Source organism: Strix aluco, chromosome 5 (genome assembly GCF_031877795.1).
Source record: "Strix aluco isolate bStrAlu1 chromosome 5, bStrAlu1.hap1, whole genome shotgun sequence".
In the NCBI taxonomy this organism is placed as follows: Eukaryota; Metazoa; Chordata; class Aves; order Strigiformes; family Strigidae; genus Strix; species Strix aluco.
Window position 1 is genome coordinate 25661374 of NC_133935.1, and position 16219 is coordinate 25677592.

The 16219-nt window shown below is 37.6% G+C and overlaps 1 protein-coding gene across 9 annotated transcripts in view; it reads left to right on the forward strand.

Moving 5' to 3' along the window:
- The first annotated feature begins 434 nt into the window (after nt 1-434).
- The window catches only part of BMAL2 (basic helix-loop-helix ARNT like 2), a 40160-nt gene continuing 24375 nt past the window's right edge, over nt 435-16219 (forward strand). For 5 of the 9 annotated variants that reach the window (XR_012623506.1, XR_012623508.1, XR_012623509.1 and 2 more), the window contains exons 1-4: nt 435-647; nt 8900-9047; nt 10370-10405; nt 13528-13566. Coding sequence is in view for 3 of the 9 variants with exons in the window: in XM_074826476.1 (XP_074682577.1) it covers nt 587-647; nt 8900-9047; nt 10370-10405; nt 13528-13566 (284 nt within the window). In the remaining 6 variants the exon portion in view is untranslated. Of the gene's footprint in view, nt 648-2229; nt 2323-8899; nt 9048-10369; nt 10406-13527; nt 13567-16219 lie in introns of those variants that run through there. The other 4 variants (XR_012623505.1, XM_074826476.1, XM_074826479.1 and 1 more) reach the window with 4 other exon arrangements.

Here is a 16219-nt window from a genome sequence, read left to right on the forward strand (position 1 = left end):
ACCAGATGACCCAAAGAGCTCTCTCCCAACCGAAATTATTTCAAGATCCCGATTCTTCCTCAGACAAGGTGTCCTCTGTACAGCACCTTGAAAATATAACAGGTACACAGGCCAAGGCAAAGCCGACCCTGGCTCTCCAGTATGCCAGGAGGGAGCAGTAGGCACTTCCATCCTATACTGAACATGGCTAGCATGGCGGCCAGTCCAACTGCCACGAGTACCCTCGTGGGTCTCAGGGCTCGAGATGAGGACACCAGCCTTCCCCTCTTCTACCCTGTTCGGGGATAAGGGAAGGGCGCCCGCCTGAGGTGCGGCAGAGAGAGAAAAAGCCGCTCCGCCACGCCAGACCACCAGCCCTGCCACACGAGCCGCTCCCAGCTCGCGCGCGGCCCGAACTCTCGCGAGAAGTGTGCCGCCGGTTGGGCCGGGCGGGGCGACGGTGGTGCTGCTGAGGCGGCCCCAGTGACGGGAGGCGGCTGGTGGGGCGCCCGGGCCGACACGACGGGCTCTTTCTCCTCACCTTAGCTCACCTCCTGCATGCCGCCGGTGTCGGGGGCGCTGTGGAGCGGGGCACGGGCCGCCCGCCATGGCCGAGGCAGGAGCGGGAAGCGCCGAGGTGGCTGAGGAGGAGCGGCGGGCCACTGAAGGTAGGGGCGGGGGCCGTTTGGGGGGTGGCTGTTGGCGGGCAGTGGCTGGGTGTCCCCCCGTCCCGCTGTAGCGGCTGTGGGTGGTGTGTTGTACTGTGCGTGTGAGGCGATCGTGGGTAACTTGTGGGGTGGGGTGTGCCTGTCTGCCTCCGTGGTGTGGCACGAGCGAGCTCTGCGTGAATGTTGTTGGGAGGCTGGTGCCCGTGGTGGGTGTCTCCAGGCTGTGTGTGGCCGTCCGTGGGGTACAGCCTTTCTTTGGGGGCACCCTGGGTCGCGGTCCCAGTATCACTTGGTGGTGGTGGGGTTTTTTTAATTCACGCCGTTGTCTGGAGACATGCTGGTCCAAAGGCTGACCCGAGTGCTGCTAACTCCTTTCTCCCATTCAACTTCAATAAAGGTACACGGGGGCGGATGCAACGGCATTACATTGTGCACTCACAGAGAAATCCAGAGTATAATGTTCACTCTGGGCTTCTGTTTATTACTGTTATAGATGTGTTATCATACTGATGTGATGTGGACTAAAAATGGTTTTGGTTTTTTAACTTAGAATGTACTTTACTGTTTCTGATACACAGCCGGTTTATGTGCTCCTAATACACTAATATGATTTTTTGTAGATTAAACATAATTTAGTATTTTAGATATAGTGATTTTGACTTCTCTGTGTGTGTGTATGCCCGCGCTTGTATGGTGGTCAAGGTTTTATGTTCCTTGTTCTTAATCATAAGTTTCTGGTACTAAAACAAGGCTCGTTGTAAGCCACCAGCAGCTGTTTGCGCTCCTCCTGCTTTGAAATGAGTATGTTGCTTTGTCTCTCCGAGGAGAAAGAAGTGTTTTACACGGGGTTTTGAAAAACAGAAGTGAGCAAATCTCTTCTAAGTCAACATTGCAGTTCTGTTTTGTTAGCACTAATCATTCTAGGTTTAGTAGTTGTTGTTTTCTAAATGTCTATTATCTGTGTTTTAATGTATATGCGGATCCAGGCGGTCTAGAATAATTGATGTTTTTCTGTATCTGCAGCTTGATTATTTAAATATGGCTATAATTTTGTAGCAAGTGATCTAGCGTTTGAAAACAAAGTGGGGTTTTGGTGGTGTTATTTTTGTAGAGTTTTTGCAGTCTTTTCAGTTGTGCTTAAAACAAGGTTTCATTGTTTCTGTATCATGCACATAGTGTAAGGAAAGGAAATAATCAAAGAAAACCCCAAATATGCAGATGTTTCCATTTACAAACAGACTTGGGAAAGCAATGAAAGAAAACCCCCTCCCTGGTTTCTTTTGTTACCTATGTTTATATCTATTTTAACAGATTTTGAAGAAATGGGTTTTTTCTTCTTTTTTAAGATAAAAGTATCTTAATTTTTGTGGAATAGGTCCATACTAAGGTTAGCTGCTTAAAAGCTGTTTTTCACTTAAGTGTACACGTTATTGTTGGTATACTTGCAAATTATGAAGAACAAATTTCTAAACTGGAAAGTTCACATCAACTAAGAATCAAATTAATTGTAAGAAGAAATAATTTGGTGGGTGATTGGGGGAAGCAAATCATTGTGAATTGCAGAAAATTCCCTGTTTGGACTGCAGGGCCAGCTAAAACCATGGAAGTTCTGCAGCTGACTTGATGGGAATCAGCATTTTACAATAATATGAATCAAAAACTTACAAGAAAACAGGTACCTGCCATTCCTTTAGCAGTATATGATTGGAGAGTTGTTTGGGGTTTTTTTTTTTGTTTTAATAATGAACTATGATATAGGAGACTCTTGATTTCTATCAGCAACATGGTATGAGCCTGAAAGTGACTGGGAGGGCAGGGTAGCCTTTCAAGGGCTTGTGTAGTAGTATCTCTTCATTAGCTGGTTACAGTCATACTTTTTAATACACTAATAGGTTTGGCCAAATATTTGGTGTTCAAAATCTATTAAGTAAATGTGTTGCTTCATTGCTAAGTTGTGATTCTTGACTACTGAGTGGTGAAAATAAGTAAAAATAGATGCAGAAAATAATCAGCTGCCTATGATAATGTTTGATTTAAATTTCTATAATTCAGGATAAGTTTTCCTTTCATCATTTTGTGATATTAAAAACAAATCCAATGTTCTTTAGTTAACCTGTAAGAGACTATTCTCTGTCTGTATGGTGTTGTTCATAAGATGGCTTCATTACTGAAGTCTCTGTATCTTGTTCCTGCATAATGCATGCTTATAAAATGCGGGGCACGGGGGGCGGGGGGGGGAACTGTACATTTCTACTGTTTTCACAACTTAACTCCAATGAAAATTGTTGCCTCAACTTTCAATGAGAGATACTGTGGACTATGATCTGGATGCTAGACTTGCTGTAACTAATCTGAAGATGTTTCATGTCCTATTTTAAAGCTCTAAAATAAATAAAAATAATATTTAATATAGCTCTCACTCCTGTTTAGAAAATACAGTTCTTTGTTTTATAGGTGTTTGGATCTGCAGGACCTGTAAAGTGATGCATATCACAGCACCTGCAACTTTCTTCCTCATACATGTGAGGAAGTATATGTATGTAAGGATATAGGTATAGTTTTCTCATTCTCTAATGAAAATCTGCAGTAAGAACTCATTAAAATAATTTTAGAAAAATAACTCCACAGTAAAATAAAGCAATTTACATGACATAGCTATTGAGACAAATAATTTCAAATAACTCTATCCTGTGTGTGCTGCATGTATAGATAGATATATCTGTAATTACTTAAGTAATCAGAGACATATCTTAAGAAAAATATTACTGTGTCAATTGTGACAAAACTTAAGGATCCAATTTGACATCTTGAGTAGTACCTCAGTTTAGAAAATTTATGTGACTTGTGTGCCTAGATTTGTGTCTGTCTATATATCTCTGCTCCTTTGTATGACTGTGCTCCTAAGGACTTTAGGCTGAGGCCCTTAAGTAAGTACTCAGAGGCTGTGTGCACATTAGTGTTTTGGTTCAGAGTGATAGCATTGGTTTGAATTGAATCCCATCATCCCCACTTACTGCTCATTGGTTTGGTTTGCAGAGCAGTTTCGCTATAAATGAACTGGACTCCTTTCAGAAGAAACTAAACTAGAATTTTATTCTAGCAAAGTTAGTGCTACTCCAGGCACATAGCAAACATGCTCCAACTCCAAACATAAGGGACTGCTCAGGCAGCTTTAAAACACGTAAGGATTTTTGGCCCAGTGAACCAGACTAAATGTGAGTTAGCTCCCTGTACTACTTGCAAATCAGAAACAGGGGCTTCTGCACCAGCTGCTTCTCTCTACTGACCTGTTGCTGTTATGCCATTGTATTTACTGCTGTAGACATAGCCTAACAGCTTGTGAGAGTAGGATTCAATTCTAATAACTCATCTAGTTAGGCTGAAGAACCCTTATGTGCCACTTTAACTACAGTAACTTACAACATAATTTTGACTTCTTTAAACTTGTCAAAGCTTGAAATTCTAGCTAAAGGTTTTTGTGCATGCCAAGAACATACATTTGGAAAATACACATTTTAATAGTCTGTGGCATCCATGGTCTTAGAAATTTCAATTCAAAGCAGCTTCTTTCTTCTCCTTTCCTTCTGCCAGAAAGTGTTTCAAAATAGGAAGCTGGATTGAAAGTGTTGTCTTAGAAAGCTTGTGCCAGTGTTACCATATTGTTAACTTAAGCAGCTGCAGAGCTGCGATATTTCTCCAAGTCTGGTGTGTACATTATTCGCAGACTGTGAGGAGTGCCACCAGTAAGTTTTATAAATGTACTTATTCATTGACATTTTATTTCAAGCATATTTTACTGTAATGTCCTTATAGATTGATTTAGATGTTCCTTTTTAAACTGGCTAAATGAGGGCTGACTGACAGCTTTTTTCTTAATTTATTAATGCCTACATGACGTGTACTTTTTCTGCTGATTTTTGAAGTGCTTCTGTGTATGTTGTATGATTTCCTTTTGATGATTCTAAAAAGTCAAAATAATGTTTTAGTACTACAAGTAATATTTTCAGAAAGCCTCTGAGGAGTAAACCCTGCCAGAAAAGCTAACCTTTCATAGGGGGGGTGAGTAGGTTGTGAGGTGGTAGTGCATTATTAAGGAAATAATTTTGAAAGACTGTTTTAGGCTTTCACTTGTTGCATGTGACACAAACGGGTGCTGTCTGTGGCTGTTTTATTTTAAGAATTGTGTGGTATAGCCACCTTGGGTGGGATTCATCGCGCTTATCTTTAGATGTCTACAGAGTAGATATCCAAGTCTGAGCTAGTTACTTTGGGTTTTGTATAATTACTAGATAGGGATAGGTACTCTTAGACTGTATTTCATCTAACCAACTGTAGGAATCTATTTTAGATTAAGATGAATCACCCTAGAAATGTTGTATTTCTTCTAGCCAACTGTAAGAATCTATTTTAGGTTGAGATGAATCATCCTAGAAAGTGTCGTCTTCCCTCCTAGAGGGACTAGAATGGCTAGTTCAGATGTGGACATCTTTTTGTTCAGATGAATCTCACCTTTTATGGTTGGTGGAGTTTGGCTGTAAGACTTTTCTAATAGATTGTGTTTGTTTAACAACTGAAAACCTTAAAACTTGGAGGAGAAAACAGGTCAGGAATGTGGCATGCGTTTAGAAAATATTACTATCAGTAATTGGAAAATTGTAGAATCTTCCAAGCCTTGTTTCTTAATACATTACATTTGATTTGCACAGAACCTTTGCTGAACGTAGGAATACAGTTGATTTCATATGATTTTACTTCATATTCCACCCCTAAACAGTAGTTTCATGTAGCTCATTTGCAGTTGTTCACTTCCTTGCTAAACCCCTTGGGGACTGTACTTGTGTTTTTCTACAAGGAGGAAAAAAAAAAAAAAGAGAGGTCGTCGTTCAGTAGGATATGGTCCCGTATGTTGATGTGATGAGAACTGTGTGTATTGATAACCATTCCTTAAATACTTTTTTGCCTGGTAATGAAATATACAAAAGTTAGTGTTAATAGTTTTTTATTTCTGCTACACTTTCTAGAAATGAGCTATTTTTCATATGGTGTGTTTGTAATGTTTGGATCATCTTTGCTTTTTTGCAGAGGGAGTGATTACAGTGGTTTTTTTCAGTATTACTTTCATCTGTCCTGATGTGCATAATATACTTTTAAAATAGTTTCAATTTTTAATATAGATAAACACATATACTTAATACTGAGAGCCAAACGTAGATCATAAATAGACGTAAGTATTTGAAGAACTATTTAGTTACCAGTATGCCAGGGCATTAGCAAAACTTTGACATGAACGGTAATAATTAAAGTGTCATTTCTTAGTTGGAATTTTATTTGACTGCAGACCAGACTAGTGTAAGTAATAGCCCTTGGGGTGGTAAAACAAAACATCTCTAGATGAATTAAACTGTTTCTAGTAGTTTAAAAATTGACTAAAGATTTCAGTTTTCCAGGAAATAAAGAATGGTCTTTCTGGATATTATTTTTCATGAAGCAAGGGTGTTATGAAATTGGGAAACATTTAGGTTTGCTTCTCGTGTTCTTAGTGGTGTTTATTTTTGATGTTAATGGTATGAAAATGTTCACAGAAATTGAAAACATAAGAAATTCAGCCAGGTGCACAAATGAAAGGTAAGAATCCAGCTTTTTCCTACCATAGAAGCACATCCTGGTTACTGGGGTTCATTCTAGCTCACTCTTTTTATGAACTCAAAGATTTTTAAATCCTTTATCCAGCTCTTCCAAACTAGTATAGCTGAAGAAGTAAAGAAATCTTTGATCAGAGACTACATGAGATTAAGCCACTCTTCAGGGAAAGAGTAAGCACCCTGGAATCACCTAGTGTCATAATGATAGCTATTGTAAAGGCCTAAGAGATTATTTTATGAACTGTTTCTGTCTGCTTCTTGTTCGGTGAGTAGTAGGTATTAAAAAGATTTGCTGTTGTCTGTTAAATTCTGAATAATTACTTTTCTACTAAGTTTGGTAGTTCTGAAGCTTTAAATTTATTTCTCTGTTTTATTTTGCATTGGTTTTGGGCTTTTTGGGTTTCGTTTGGGGTTTTTTGAGAATCTTAAAGAACATATATAAAGAATATATGCTGTGTGCTGTACATGTCAGGGATCAATACAGATTCTTAACCTTATATTTTTGGATGGCATTTCACATAGCATTTAGTTTGTCACAGCAATAGTATTTAGGATTCAATTTATCACCTAAAAATTGTAGTGTAGAAGTTCTTAATAGGTCATTGTTGCTGATAATCTAGGCATCTTTGATTTTCTTAGTTAAGAAAGAGAAAAGGGTGTTTTTAGGAAATGTAAAGGAGGTAAGTGCAGTATGCAGAATTTAGTGCTTGAGCTGAGGAAAAACTAGTTATTTTGATAATATGAAGGATAAATCGGAAGAGCTGTAAATGATGCATTTCATTTTGTTTCTTTAAAGGGAAGTGCTTTAGAAAGCAGGCTGGCCATCTGTGTGCAAAGGAGTATTTAGGTCAGTGGGTCTGTTCTGGCCTGCTTTGTTCCAGGATGAAAGGATCTGTAGTGCTGAAGGCATTCTTGTCTTTGATACATGTAGGTTTCTGTTTAGTAAGTAGTCTTTCATGAATATTCATGAAGTATGATTATACTTCAGTAACTTAATCTAGTAATTATAGGCTGCTATGACCTAAGTGAATTAAAACTACTCTTTATAAATAAAGAGTTCCTTTGGAATTGTTGGGGTTTTTTTGTTTGTTTTATAATTGCATGAATTTATAGTAGAAATATAAAACGAGACTGTATGAAGTAATGTTTAATCAACAATATTTCAAACATCGACCATTTGTGCCCTTGTAGTATTTATGATGTAATTTCTTCTAATATGTTTTTAATGCACAATGTAATTCAAGTTAGGAATATTTGAAGTAATCAAATTTTCTTTCTGTTGCAGATGCCCAAAGGCTGTTACTTATTTGTCAAGTATTTATTGATTCTTTGATTTTGTTTTTTTTTTTTAACTTTCTGTGTGACTTAATGAGTTAAAGAGCTTTCTAAAATAAAACAGGGGCTGACTCTGTGTAGTCTGACTTGGTAGAGAGAGGATTAGTGGAAGACCAGGCAAGCTGTTCAAGTATTAGCCTATTTTCATTTAACCCTCCAGAGTCATATTCCAACAGAAAGTGAGAACCTAGAAGGTCATTTTTCTGGTGTAAGATGTGCTTACGCCTAGGAGGAAAAAAACATACACTGTGTGTCGTCATTCTTACACATTTTTATCTGTCACTTACAGACAGCACAGATGCTCAAAAAAACCAAAGCTCACAATAAAGTATCCAGTTTTCTTCCTGCTGGATTTTGAGAGGACTCATCTTGGGTTTTTGCCTCCTGCTAAAAGTAGGAGATGCTTACTTCCTTAAATGACCTCTCAATCCCTCCTGTGTCTCTTCATGGTGTTAACTCTTTATTGTTTCTAGATGTATCACATAGGATACTTTCCTCACTAGCACATGAAGCCTAAAGGAGTCCCTACATTTGCTGAAACAGAGTTAATTCTGATTCTTTACCTAAATATCAACTGGGTGATTCTTTGTGATAGCTTTGCATTGAGATAGGAAAAAAAAAAGAAGTTCAATAGTGCTTAGATTCCTTGAGACTGTTTTGCTTTCCCAGTCGGTTGCTAGGATTATTTTGGCTTGTGACTTCTCTTTTGTCCCTCCCAGAAACAAAGCAGTTTTCCTTGAGAGGAGAACTGTGAAGGGAACTTTGAGGTAGAACTTGACAAGCTTTCAGGACTCTTCCAACTGATGTTATGTGTAATTATAGATTTTATGTCAGAAACATAGTTATGGCAAACTTTCAGTTTTTGGATGTCCAGCTTGTTTAAAAGACAGAGTTCACTATATATTAAGCTTAATTTAGTGTTAGTCACACGATTTTGATCTGTTAACTAATGCCACATCTTGTGATTTTGCAGCAGGATGTTTGAGGTGCTTGGGGGATTTAAGTGTAGTCTGCTAAGATTGTGTAAGGAGGAGAATAGGTGTATTTTATATTGCACTGGTGTGTTGATTGGGTTGATGAGATTGTTACAGGACTGTGGGATGACGATGTACTCTTTTCTGTACTTAGGTTGTAGCAGTGCAGCCTTTATGGTTTTTGTGTCAGAGGCATAGAAGCCACACACAGACTTTATTTTTGTTTTTCCCAGATGAAAATCAGAATAGATACATAATGATATAGCTCTAACTGGACACTGAGCATTTTTCTCATTCACAGATAGTTTCCCAATAGATGGAAATCTGTGCGTTGCTTCTGGAGTCCTCAGCCTCATGAATCCAATAACTAAGCCTGCTACCACCACTTCTTTCAGTGCGTCTGTGTCTGAGATTCCAAGGAAGCGCAAAGGAAGTGATTCTGATAACCAGTAAGTAAATCGATTCTGTTTGTGTCTCAACATAAATTTGAGACATTCATCTGTTATTTGTGCGAGATGGTAACTGTCTAATCCTCTTTCCTTTATTTATTACCATTATTTATTACAATTTCTTCCGAATGCATTATTTGACAGTCCTGAGTTATTAAAAATAGAAAAAATAATCCTTAAATCTAAGGGTTATATGTAGGATTCTATAATACCATTTCCTGGCCTGAGGTGTCTGGGTAATGTGTCTTTAATACCGAAATTTCAAACTTTTTTTTCTTGTGGGTTTTTTTTTTCCTTTGCCTGCTATTAAGGCAAGTTCTCTTTGCAGCAAATTGTTATTAACTTGCTTGAAGTCTCACAAGTACACACTAGAGTATCACCTTAAAGTGTGAAACAAGATTGCTAGTTAAGATCTTTGATCTGGAACTGCAGAATCAGAACTGCTTCTTCAATGACCAGGGCAGCCATTTACTTAAATGTCCAGACAGACCTGTGACCTAAAAATGAGGACTGTCCTACAGCAGTGCTCAGTCTTTTAACTGGGTCATACTTGACTACTGATACAATACTGTCAACTGTTTTCTCCTGTTTTATAATTGCTAAACACATGCCAGTTAATCAAATAATCATTTACATAGAAAAATATTTTTTTAAAGTGATCTATTCAAAACTGTATTAATCAGCCAGAAGTAAGGGACACGAGTCAGTCTGCAGATCTACTGCCTTACAATTATCTCCAAACTAGTGTGGAAAATCAATGTTTTAAAAGCTGGGGGGTGGGGTGGGGTTGGGGGCAAGGTAGGAAATGTATATGTATTTAGGATTATTGAAGCAGTTCTCTTTAATCACTGCTTCTTCCATATGTAGTCCATTGATCTACAGAATGTGGCCATGCTGTGGATGTTGATACAATTGTCAACTTGGAGATTCAAGTGTATCCTGTAAATCACTGAAAACCCCAGAAATATATTAGTTTTGGAAAAAAAAAGTCTCCATTCTTTTTCAGTAGCACTTGTTAATTTTTCCCTGTTCAGTAAAAGTGCTGGTTCATCAATAGTGTTTCCCTGAAGTTTGGATCTATCTCAGATTTTATGAAACTTGTGTCATAAAAAAGAAAAAGCCCAAGTTGAAATACTAATTGAAAAAGTATTGGTTTATAAGAAGTAGTAATTAGTTTCTAAAAACTAATGTTCTTGCTGAAAATAACTAATCGAGTGGGCTTTCCACTAAAATTTTTCTGTGGCTTTTTTTCATTGGGTATATTAAGTCATCTTTTTGTGCTTCAAACTACATTTTGATTACCTTATTACCTGTTTCTGCAGGGATACAGTTGAAGTTGATGGTGATCCTCAGAAAAGGTACTTTTTATAAATGAATCCATTTCTGCTTTCAGTGCTATAAACATGGCACATTTATCTGTTTGATTAGATGAGCTGTATGGTTTGCCTTAAGGAATGCTTTGTCTAAGGGCAGGTCTTTGTACAGCACAAAGTGATAAAACTAATTAACAGGTCCATTTAGTGTTAAGGTTTCATGATATTTCTTTCTAAGAAGATACTCTGACTTGCTTGTAGATTTACCAGACTTGTTAGTATTGAAGTTAAGGTAAGAATGGGAACAAATTACAAGTAACAGTTAAAGAAGACAACTACAGAGGTGAAGGAAAGGTCTCATACTCTTCTAGGACTGGTGCATGGAAACATTTTTTGTCTGTTTAACTTCGTCAAGTGCTTTTTAAAACAGAACTACCACAACTATGTTAAAATAACGCTATTATATGGTGACAAACCAGAGGTGAGTTTGGCTGTGCAGCATAAGTAAACCCTTTGTGTAGGTATGTTACAGGATAGTTATTGATTACCTGGTTACTTTGTTGTGATTTCTTTTTCTGCACCTGAATACCTCACTTAGAAGATATATTTGTTTATATGTAGCTGTGCAGTATTCTTTTTTATAAAATAGAATATTTCAGTTGGAAGGGACCTACAATGATCATCTAGTCCAACTGCCTGACCAATTTGGGGCTCACCAAAGGTTAAAGCATGTTGTTAAGGGCATTGTCCAAATGCCTCTTAAACACTCACAGGCTTGGGACATCAACTATCTCTCTAGGAAGTCTGTTGCAGTGTTTGACCACCCTCTCAGTAAAGAAATGCTTCCTAATGTCCAGTCTAAACCTTCCCAGTGCAGCTTTGAACCATTCCCATGTGTCCCATCACTGGATCCCAGGGATCAGCACCTCCCTCTCTGTGTCCCCTCCTCAGGAAGCTGTAGAGAGCAATGAGGTTGCTCCTTGGCTTCCTTTTTGCCAAACTAAGACAAGCCCAAAGTCCTTAGTCATTCCGCATAGGAAAGCCCTTTCACCAGCTTTGTTGCCTTCCTCTGGATGCATTCAAGGACCTTAACATCCTTCCTAAATTGTGGGGCCCAGAACCACACACAGTATTCAAGGCAAGGCCGCACCAATGCTGAATACAACGGAATAATCACCTCTTTTGACTGGCTGGTTATGCTGTGTTTGATGCACCTGAGGGTGCAGTTTGTCCTCTGGGCTGCCAGGGCACGCTGCTGGCTCCTATTGAGCCTGCTGGTGACCAGCACCCCCAGACCCCTTTCTGCAGGGTAGTCAGTGCCAGTACGTGGCTTATTGGGTAGTATAAAAATCTTTCTTTGGGGATAAATTGTTTGTTTCTTTGTGGATTTTTTCCATCATGCTCATGATGGAAAAGTGTGAATAAAAATACTTCTCTTATGTCTTTAAAACCTCTCTTTCCACTTTAGAAGAAATGGGGAAGTATGTTTAATAAATCAATTGAAAAAATAGAGGGAAAGTTGGTATTCTTTAATTTTTCCTGGTTAATACAGATTCTGTTCTTCTAGTACCGATTAAATATATCTACATTATAGCCATGAGGTAGAGTTTCACCCTATGTTCATGTAGTCAAGATAGTTTTAATCTATCTATTTATATCAGTAACAGCACAGCTGTTAGGATGGAGGCTATATAAATCCATTGAAGACTGTGACTGATTGCTTGAGCAGCAAATTTGTTCTAGTTTCTTCCCCAAGTGGAGCTCCTGAGGGAGAAGGAGAGTTAGTTAATAGGCCACATGCTGCATTGCAGTTGGACTGTCTTACCCTTACCTCTTCTCTTACAGTCAGACAAGGTAACTTCTGTCAGAGTTCATACTATATGCACATTTCCAGTAAAAGTTTGTTTTAAAATGAAAGAAAAATACTAACTAATGCTAACTTGTCTAAATCTGAAACAGTTTCACTGAAGAAAAGTCTTAGGGTCTTGTGAGCCCAAACTACTCCTGTATCTGGGTTTATCAGATTGTCTAGAAGATTCCTGGGTTCCAGTGAAATCCCAGGTTGAAGAGCTGGATCTCTAAATGGTGTGTTAATTTGGCTCTGGCTGCTGGATCCTCCACCAGGGTCAGTGCTTAGTTACAGGTGGAAGCAGCTTTTTGGGTCTTTCCTAAAGCTGTAATCTCCAACTGTCCTTCTACTTCCTACTTCCGTTTCCTCATAGGAAGCACCTGCTGACTGATTGGCCTGTCTCCTTATAATCTTTCTGGTACGACATATGCCTCTTCTAAAATGGTTATAGACTAGCAGGTCTCTCCTCTGGAATGGAGTTTAGAGTACTGCATGAGATGTTTCCACTGCTGAATTAAAAATAGCTGAAGGACTGCTGTAGAAAGATTAAAAATATTTGTATCAGTTTTTCTTTCAAGGAAAAGAGTAGCCAGTATTTGTATGGGAACTGTCTCCGCAAGTATCAAATTGCTTGTACTGAACTGGCAAGATAACTATTAGGCCGTGTTCTGATGTTCTTAATAGGTGGTGGTGAAGAATACAGTGATCTTAGGGAAGAAGAAAGAACATGTTTGAATCATCCTTTATATTTTCCTGCTGCCAAATATGTTCATGATACAGACACTATGATTGTCTTCCATTTACAGTTTTATGACATAGACTTTTCAGTCATTGCTGTATGGTATGGAAAAATACTTAATTTTTACCTTTCCTAACCATGTGCAATTAAAATGTATTTTAGGCCCAGTCTGGGCTATGGTTGCTTTTTTCATCATTTGACAGGAAGATTTCAGAAATAAAAACATGAATGGATGATCCCTCTTGTAAAAATTTTAAATAAAAACTAAAATCAAGCCTGGACTTAAATTATTTGAATATTCCATTACTGTTGTGTTCTCCAGGATAAAAATAGCCCCGTAATTATGAAATATCCCCATAATATGCTCACATGACTGTGAATATTGGAAGTTATGCTTTGGTCTCTTTCTGTTATGCATCACTTGCTAGATCATTTTTGGTTTAGGAATTTTTGTGGTCTTGCTTTTGTTAGAGCCATAGTGAATTTGTAACATTTTCTGTATCTTCTTGAATTCATGGGAGGAAAGAAGTGTCTAGTATTAAATATGCAATGTAAGAATCTCTATCTTGTTTTCTTTAGGAGTGAAGATGAAGAACATGTTAAAATAAAAGATTTCAGGTACTAATTTACAATAAATGTACATTTTGCTAGTGAATACTAGGATTCATAATAGTAAAATATGAGTTTGGGTAACATTTGTTAAAACTGTCAAATATTTAACAGTAAACTTTCCCTTTCCCCCCACTAAATGTATAGTAATTTTTAGAGCTTCCTTGAGGATTTTATTTTCTACTAATTCTAATGAAAGCTGTGTTGCAGAATATCTCACATAGAAAAAGCCTTGGGTTAAAATTTTCAAGGTGAGAATTAAATGCAGTAGTCTCAAGCTGTATGTAAAGGGAGGAGCTGATCCTCAGTCTGTATGAATTTGAGAATTGTTTTTTTCTAGATTTGTCTACACTTGGAGGTATTTAAAATTTATCCCACATGAAAATGGATTCAGCTAAAGCATGACAAAGACTTCTTGTTCTGGAACAAGTTTTTGTATAGAGAATTATTCAAGGTTTGCCAGTGCACTTCAAATTCGCATCTTAACTGAATCCAAATTGAAATTCACCTAAAGCAGTTGTAAGATTTGAAACACTGTGTGACTGAATGCAGTCATGATTCATCCAAACAAATATTTTAAAGTATAGACAAAGCACTGAGTAAAACCAGAGCTGTTTTATAAAGTTGTTTTGAAAATATCTTTCATTTGTCATATGAGCAGAGATGTCAAAGCAGAAATACGAAATCCACTCTGCTGTCAAAAGCATTATTTATACAGTGTGCTAATAATTATGAAGTGTTTCTGTAATTTAAATAAGATGGAAGAAATTGAAGCATTCCAAAATATATTCACAGTCTTTTTGTTTAAATCCAAAATTCATTTTTATTTACTGAGTAAAATCTTGCTTATAAGAATCTGTTTTGCACACTGTTTCAATAACTTTCATGTTGTATTGTTAATTTTTTTTCCTTAAGTTTTGGTTCATTAGTTGAAGGAAAAAAATAATTAAAAGACTCTTTGAAGGTTTGCTTAAGTTACCTCCCTCCAGTGTTTCTTTTCTCAAGCTTATTGAGGAGTTTGCTTTTCTCCCTTTCCCTTTGTAACCAGGGAATGTAACAGAAGGCTTTTTGAATCATCTAGTCATCACCTGAATTTCTGCATCCACCTGTTCAGGTTTCTGTAACTCCATATTGACTCCTAGAGATGTGGAAGATTGTCCTCTTTCCCCATATGTTTGTATCTGTCTTCCTGAGTTTCACAGTTCAAGGAGCATACACAATATATTACTTGATTGTTCCTACCTGACACGAAGGAAAAGTTGGGTGAACCTGTAGAGCTGAGAATAACTGATAAAATTAAATTTTAAAAAAGACTTTAGAGAGAGTAAAGGTAACTGGTTGGATGAATGACCCAGAATTATTTGTGTGGAGAAGGGATTTGGTTTTGGGAAAAATAATAAAAATAATAGAAGACTAGGTCTTTAAAACTGTACTTTGTTCTTTCTCAATAGGCCAGGTGTAGTTAACTCTATTACCTTTGATACCTTCTGTTACAGTATGCCTAAGAAAGAGTTTTGGAGATCAGTTATCCAAAACTTGTTGTCCCACAGTTTGGTTAACTACCACTGTATGCATTCTCAGTCAGAAAGGAAAATAATCTTGGTTTTAGTTGGGTGACTAGCTTGTCTTTTGGGTAAGGAGGGAATCGAATGAATTAAACTTTTCTTGATCTACCAGAGGGTGTTAGAGGGGAGGAGATTGACTATAAAAGCTAACATACTCCCATAGAAAGAATTAAAGAAAAGGTGATCTGAGATACAAATATATTTGTTAAATGCACTGTCATGTGCCTTAGAAGGGGGTTTGTGATTAAAACTGTCCAAGCAGAGAAGCTCTCTTTCTGTGGTTGAGTTCTTGGACAGAGGCTTACCAAGAAATGAAACCTGAGACACACGGGATGCAGAGAGACTGAAGCCCTTTCTACCACCTTATCAAATGAATGAAGGTGAAAGCTTTCTGAAATACCTCTGGTGAAATTACATGAGACATAGCTTTTTCTTTCAGTTTCTGCTACATCTCCTATAAGCACATAATGTATTGTCGCTTCTGCTGTGCTATGAATAAATGCTTGTGTTTGTGTCTGTCTTCAATCTGAGTAATTTTTAAGGTAATGAGGTAACAAGGAGACATTGCTCATCTCAGATTGTTGTGAGCTTGCATAAAATAGAGTTCAGAGATGCTTTAGCAAGTGCTGAGAGCATTCTTTAAGAAAAAAAAAGAAAGCAGTAGAATGAATACCCCATCTTGGTTATACAGGCCAGGTAGAGACAGGGCCAGCAAGCAGAAATGTTTTCCAGTGGTTACTGGGCATCAGAAGTTCTCTGGTATATGGTAAGGTGTCAAGGTATTCAGTTGGACATCAAGGATCACAAGAAGAATTCAACTTTTATAAGTCTTCATAGGACCTCTTGTTCCAGCCACATATAGTCAAGTTGTTGCTTGAGATAATTTTTCCCCCCTTACTATTTCACATCATTATTGTGACCATTTCTGCTTTCACTTGACAAGTGAATCCAATTCAATTATCAAATACAAGTAGTGTATGAAAAACTTTTTCAGTGCACTAGTACTTCTTGTGATATGTTCCATTCCCAAAATTGAATTGATGGACATTATGGGAAAAATCATATGTTCTATGTCTTTCTTAAAATAATTTTTCTTC